Genomic DNA, 7,062 nt, shown 5'->3' on the forward strand with positions numbered 1-7,062 from the left:
TTTGGAATGGGCACAAATACGGATCTCTTCCAATCAGTCTGCCAGATAGTTGTCTTCCAAATATCTTGGTAGAGATGAGTGAGTGCCTCCTGTGCTGCCTCACTTCTTCAAAGATCTCAATTTTCATTCCATCAATTCCTAGTGCCTTGTTCTTTGCCAATTTCTTCAATACACCTTGGACTTTCTCCTTCAGTATCATTGGCTCTTGATCATATGCTACCTCTTGAAGCAGTTGAACATCAACCATTTCATTTTGGTACAGTGACTCTTTGTATTCCTTCTATTTTCTTTTGATGCTTTCTGGATCATTCAATAATTTGCCCAGAGAATCTTTCAACAATGAACGTCGAGGCTTGAATTTTTTCTTCAGTTCCCCCAGCTTGAGAAATGTTGACTGTGTTCTTCCATTTTGACTCCTGATCTTTGCACATTTTGTTGTAATATTTGGCTTTATATTCTCAAGCTGACCTTTGAAATTTTCTGTTCAGCTCTTGGACCTCCTCATTTCTTCCATTTATTTTACAATCTCTTTGCTGGAGAGTCTGAGTCTTCAGAGTCTCTTCTGACATCCATTTTGGTTTTTTCTTTCTTCCTGTCTTTTTAATGACCTTTTGCTTTCTTCCTGCATGGTGGATGTGATGTCATCCCACATCTCTTCTGTTCTTTAGTCATTAGTGTCTAATGCATCAACTCTGTTCTTGAGATGGTTTCTATATTCTGGTGGGATATGTTCAAAGTCATAGTTTGGCTCTAGTGGACTTGTTTGAATTTTCTTCAGCTACAGCCTGTACTTGCACAAATGAAATTGATGGTATGTTCTACAGTCTGTCCCAGGCCTTGTTTTGGCTGATGACACTGAGCTTTCCTATCATCTCTTCTCACAGATGTAGTCAATTTGATTTGTGTGTATTCCATCTGGTGAGATCCATGTGCATAAGCACCTTGTATGCTGTTTAAAAAGGTATTTGCAATGAAGAAGTCATTGGTTTTGAAATTTTATCATGTGATCTCCAGCATCATTTCTATCACCAAGGTCAGATTTTCCATTCTCTGTTTCCAATCTTTGCATTCTAATCGCTAGTAATTATCAATACATCTTGACTGCATGTTTGATCAACTTCAGACTGAAAACGTTGGTTGTTGTTGTCGTTGTTAAGTGCCGTCGAGTCAGTTCCGACCCATAGCGACCCTGTACAGGGTTTCCGAGGCTGTAAATCTTTACGGGAGCAGAACGCCTCATCTTTCTCCTGCGGAGCCGCTGGTAGTTTCGAACTGTTGGCCTTAAGGTTCACAGCCCTATTCGTAACCACTACACTACCAGAGCTCCTGAAAACATTGGTAGAATTCTTAAATTTTATCATCACTAACTTTAGTTGTGATAATAGTGGTATTAACCAGTCTTCTCTGTAGACTTATAGATATTATCCTATCTCAGACAGCGTTGTCTTTCAAGACAGATCTGAAATTTTGTTGATGATGAATGCTACTGTCTTCAGTTTTAATTCATCATTCTGGCATAGTAAATCATATTACTGTTAGATTAAAAATGGCCAATACCTGTCCATTTCAGCTCACGAATGCCTAGAATATCAATCTTTAATGTGTACCATTTCATTTTGAGAACTTCCAATTTTCCTGGATTCATAATTTGTACATTCCATGTTCTTTTTATTAATGGATATTTGCAGCTGTTTCTCCCCCTTTTGAGTTGTGCCCCATCAGCAAATGAAGGTTCAGAAAGCTTTACTTCACTCACATCATCATAGCCAACTCTTCTTTGATGAGCAGCTCTTTCTCAGTCATATTTTGAGTAATTTCCAACCTTGGGGGACATCTTCCAGCTCTATATCCGATAATATTCTGGTACTACTCATACTGTTTTCATCTTCTGGCACTATATCTGACAATGTTCTGTCGCTATTCATAAGGGTTTCAGTGGCTAAGCATTCAGAAGTAGTTAGTGTCTCCTTCTTTGTACTGTTTTAGTCTGGAATCTCTGCTGAAACCTGTGCACTATGGATGACCCTGCTGGTCTTTAAAATACTTTTGCCATAGCTTCCAGCTTCACAGCAACATGCAAGCTACCGCAGTATGAGAAACTGACAGGTGAGTGGTGGATGTATGTATATACATATATATGTGTGTTTTTATATATATATGTGTGTGTGTGTGTATATATATTTATATATATATATAATATATACACACACACACATATACGTATGTTTGTATAGATAGTACTGTTGTTTTTAAGTGCTGTCAACTTGGCTCTGACTTATAATGACCCTATACAGGGTTTCCAAGGAGCAGTTGGTGGGTTTGAATTGCCGACCTTGTGGTTAGCAGTGCAGTGGCTAGCCTATAGCACCACACTAGGACTCCTGTATATATAGTATATATAGTTAAAGAGTTCTGATGGTATACTGGGTTAAGGGTTGGGATGCTAACCAAAATGTTAGCGATTCGAACTCAGTAGCCACTATTAGGGAGAAAGATGAGGCAGTCAGTGTGCTTCCATAAGATTTACAGCTCAGAAACCCTATGGAATAGTTCTACTCAGTCCTATAAGGTTGTTATAGGTTGGAACCAACTCAATGGCAGTGGGTTTTTGGTTTGGTTATTTATAACTAAAATATAACATATACATATATTTTAATAAAAAATTGATCTCACATATACTTAATCATCATTCTTTCCTCACTAAATAATACCTTGTGGAAATCCATTCAAGTCTACTCGATTTGTTGTTGTTAAATGCTGTCAAGTTGATTCTGATTCATAGCAACTCTGTATAAGGTTTTTTTTCTTTTTTCTGTATAGGGTTTTCAAGGAGTAGCTTATGGATTTGAAATACCAACCTTGTGGTTAGCAGTTCAGTGCTTATCCTACAGCGCCATAACAGGACTCCCTAGTCTGTTGTTGTGAAGTGCCGTCGAGTCGGTTCCAACCCATAGTGACCTTGCATAGGGTTTCCGAAGAGCAGCTGGTGTGCTTGAACCACCGACTTCGCAGTTCAAATGGCTCTGCAGTCTGGCGCATTAACCCACAGTGCCACACCAGGACTCCTTACCTTGTAAGAACTGGCAAAAGAATTATTATCTTCGAAAAAGGGGATACCTTAAATGAATTATGGAATACACATATCCCATATTATGCATGTTCCACAATTCATTCAATTATTCCCTTATGGGACAATAATAATTTTGTTTTCAGTTTTTTGCCATTAAGACTAGACTTTAAATTCCTAGTACTCTTGTACTCAAGATACATAAAGAATCATTTGGCTTCCTGCTGGTTCATTCCTCGGTATGGTGTTGCCAGGGCACCAAGACTGTGGGAATCCTTGTCAGTGAAAACATTCAGCAAGAGAGGTAACAGAGGCCATTGAATGGTAAAATAATCAAACACAACCAGACAGTTTACAATAAAAACTTCCTGCTATGCCTCCTGACATACCGTTCCTTCCACAAAGTCTGTTATTAGTGCCACTTTAGAAGTAACCCATGTACATGAAAGTGTGACACAGAACTGCATATGCATATCCTTTTTTATTACAAATATTAAAGCATGATATACATACACTTCTTTAACTTCCTTTTCTTTTTCTTCTTGGGTAACTTCTTTCAAAAGCATGCTCTCACTAAAAAAGATGAGCGAAAGAGCTAGCCATACACGATACATTAAAGACATCCGAGACACACTTGACCAAAGAACAAGTTAAAGGACAACTTAAACAGTTCCTGCTTTTAAGTGCTGTTGAGTTAGTTCTGACTCATAGTGATCCTGTATAAGGTTTCCAAGGTGCAGTGGGTGGATTTGAACCAGCAAACTTGTGACTATCAGTGCAATGCTGATTCTACAGTGCCACACCAGGATTCTGTTTACAAAGTTGTTGCTGTTAAGTGCTGTTGAGTTGGTTCTGACTCACTGTGACCCTGCATAATAGGATTTCCGAGGAGTGGCTGGTGGGTTTGAACTTTAAACTTGTGGCTCTAACTGACCTTGTAGTCCAGCACATTATCCTGCAGTGCCACACTAGGACTCTAAAAAATTGTGCCAGACCCCAGTAAAATTTGGACTTGTGACCCCTGGTTTATAAGACCCATGCTTTTATCCTTGAGATATGGAGGCAATCTTATTATTTATATAGTCCCCCCCATTTATATTAAAACCAGCAAACAATGAAGAAAACATGCCACTTACAAACACAGGCCTGTAAGGTGTTAAACAATAGTTTGGAACGAGATGCAAGAGTAGTACCCTTCAAGGAGAGGAGCGAGAGTGACATGAAGGTAAGTGGGTGATACAAATGGGGAAGTTTCAGGGTTATTCTCTAGTCTTCTGCCTAGCTGAATTTCTTAAACAATGAGAATCATTAATGTATTAAAATATTAAAAATAACAAAATATTAAAACATTAAACTAAATATTAAAAATACTACATGAAAACAAAAATTTCAAATAAAGCAAAATAAAAAATGGCATTCTTTCCTTGAACTTCACGAAATGTGAGAAGAAGTATACGGCACACACTTACTCTTTGCCACCTTCGAGATCCTGCACATCTTTAAGGTAAAGGGTAAAATCGATCACTCCAACCTGGCCAAGATAAAAACAGACAAATTAGAATCTATGGGAATATTCTGAAAATGCTACCACTTGTTTTAGATTGGACCCTGGTATGGTGCTATAGGGTAAACACTGGACTGCTAATCACAAGTTTGGCAGTTCAAACCCACCAGCTGCTCCCTGGAAGTCCTATCCAGGGTTGCTATGAGTTAGAATTGACTTGATGGCACTTAACAATTTTAGATTAGTTTTATGTATTTATTTAATAATCATATTTATAAAATCAGTAATTCCTCGATATATTAAAAAAAAAGAGAAAGAGAGAGACCTGGGTCTCTAGAACTAGAGTTGTTGTTGTTAAGTGCCACTGAGGCAGTTCTGAACTATAGCAACTGTGTATAGGGTTTCCAAGGAGCAACTGGTGAGCTTGAACCACTGACCTTGTGGTTCAAATCGACTTTGCAATCAGCACATTAACCCACAGCGCCACACCAGGACACTTCTGACTCATTTCCATGAATTTTGCCTCCAAGAGACCATGCGTCACAGTGCTAGGATAACAGTACAGAATATTTTGATCAAAGACTCAATAAATGAACCCTAATTAAAAGGGGAGGGGAATGCAGAACAGAATTTCAAATTCATACGGAGTCCAGATTTTCTGGACCCACTGAAATTGGGGAAACCCCTGAATCTATTGTCCTGAGATACTCTCTAAATCTTGAATCAAAACAATCCCCTGAAATCACCTTTAAATCAAATAACAGCTCAGCTCAAATAGTAAAAATGTTTACTTAGAGCAGTATGCCTTTTTAAAGAATTATAGACATGTGATTAAATTGAGAACAGTAATCCTAAAGCATATATGAGAAGTTTAGTGGGCAATGAGTCTAAACTAATGATGAGGAATGTGACACCTTAGTAAACCATGTGACCGTCAGATTCAAAATGGCCAATATCAGTACATTTCAGCTCACTGGTGGCGGTGATGGTGGTGTGCCGTGGGGTCAGTACTGACTGATAGCGACCTTGTACAAGGTTTCTGAGGCTGTAAATCTTTACGGGAGCAGAAAGCCTCATCTTTCTCCTGTGGAACTGCTGGTAGTTTCAAACTGCTGACCTTGAGGTTAACAGACTGATTTGTAACCACTACGCTACCAGAGCTCCTTAATGCCTAACACATAAAACATATAGATGTTTGAGTTCCATTTCATTTTTGACAACTTTCAATTTACCTGCATTCATATTCCAATTGTTAATGGATGTTTACAGCTGTTTCTCTTCATCTTGAGTTGTGCCCCATCAGCAAATTAAGGTCCCAAGGGCTTTACTCCATTTGCATCAACAAGGTCAATTCTACTTTGAGGAGGCAGTTCTTCTGTTGTTGTTAAATACTGTGGAGTCGATACCGACTCATAGTGACCTTTCGCAGGGTTTCCGAGGCTGTAAATCTTTACAGGAACAGAAAGCCTCCTCATCTTTCTCCCGTGGAACGTCTGGTAGTTTCGAACTGACGACCTTGAGGTTAGCAGCCTGATTCGTAACCACTACACTACCAGAGCTCTTCCACAGTCTTAAGTATTTTGAGTGCCTGCCAACCTGAGGGGCTCACCTTCCAGCACTAATCTGACAATATTCTGGTGCTATTCACTATGTTCAATATTCAATATTCTTGTGCTATTTGACATTGTGCCACTGCTATTTGTAACACTTTTATTGACTATAAACATTCAGAAGTAATTTGTCTCTCCTTTTTCCTAGTTGGTCTTAGTCTGGAAAGCTCAGCTGAAACCTGTCCACTGTGGATGTACCTTGTTGTTGTAAATGCCGTAGCGCCGGTTCTGACTCACAGAGACACTGTATTCCAAAGAGCAGATGGTGGGTTTGACCTGCTGACCTTGTGGTTTTCAGTCCAGGGCTGATCCTACAGTGCTACACCAGGGTGCATCCTACTGATATTTAAAAAACTGGCGGCACAGCTTTCAGCAACACAGCAACACACAAGCCATCACGACAAACTACCATTCTATGATGGTTAAGGGGTGGGGTAGACATATGCTGATATTGGTGCAGAGCAGGCAACATACAAGAGGATGGCTGACAGAGGAAAGATGAAGGTAGTGGGGAACAAAGGGAGTAATACAAGAGTTAAAGTGAATAGAGGTAAATACTATTAACTAATGGTACATGGAGGGAATTGCAATCGTTGTACTGAAGCAAAGTATATGATTTGTTGAATTCAAAACTGATGATCTGCTTTGTAAACCTTCACTCAATTCACAATAAAAGAAAAAGGAAATATATGAGAATAAGCAATTGGGAAAAATATCCAACAACAAAATAAAGAAAATAAGGCCCTCCCACTGAAGCAGAATTGATAAATAAAACCAAGAATTGGTTTTCTAAAGCTCAATAAAGTAAATTTTTACCAAGGATGATCAATGTCTGTTGCAGACCGTGTAAGACTAGTCAGAGGTTCGAGGCCCTCTAGGGC

The 7,062-nt window shown here is 39.0% G+C and overlaps 1 protein-coding gene across 1 annotated transcript in view; it reads right to left on the bottom strand.

Moving 5' to 3' along the window:
* Window positions 1-7,062, bottom strand: part of RUFY1 (RUN and FYVE domain containing 1) — a 107,251-nt gene that overhangs the window by 56,093 nt on the left and 44,096 nt on the right. The window contains exon 6 of the mRNA XM_006874453.1: window positions 4,537-4,598. Within this exon, the coding sequence (XP_006874515.1) occupies window positions 4,537-4,598 (62 nt within the window). The remainder of the gene's footprint in view (window positions 1-4,536; window positions 4,599-7,062) is intronic.

This window comes from Chrysochloris asiatica, unplaced genomic scaffold (assembly GCF_000296735.1).
Source record: "Chrysochloris asiatica unplaced genomic scaffold, ChrAsi1.0 scaffold00279, whole genome shotgun sequence".
Classification (NCBI taxonomy): Eukaryota; Metazoa; Chordata; class Mammalia; order Afrosoricida; family Chrysochloridae; genus Chrysochloris; species Chrysochloris asiatica.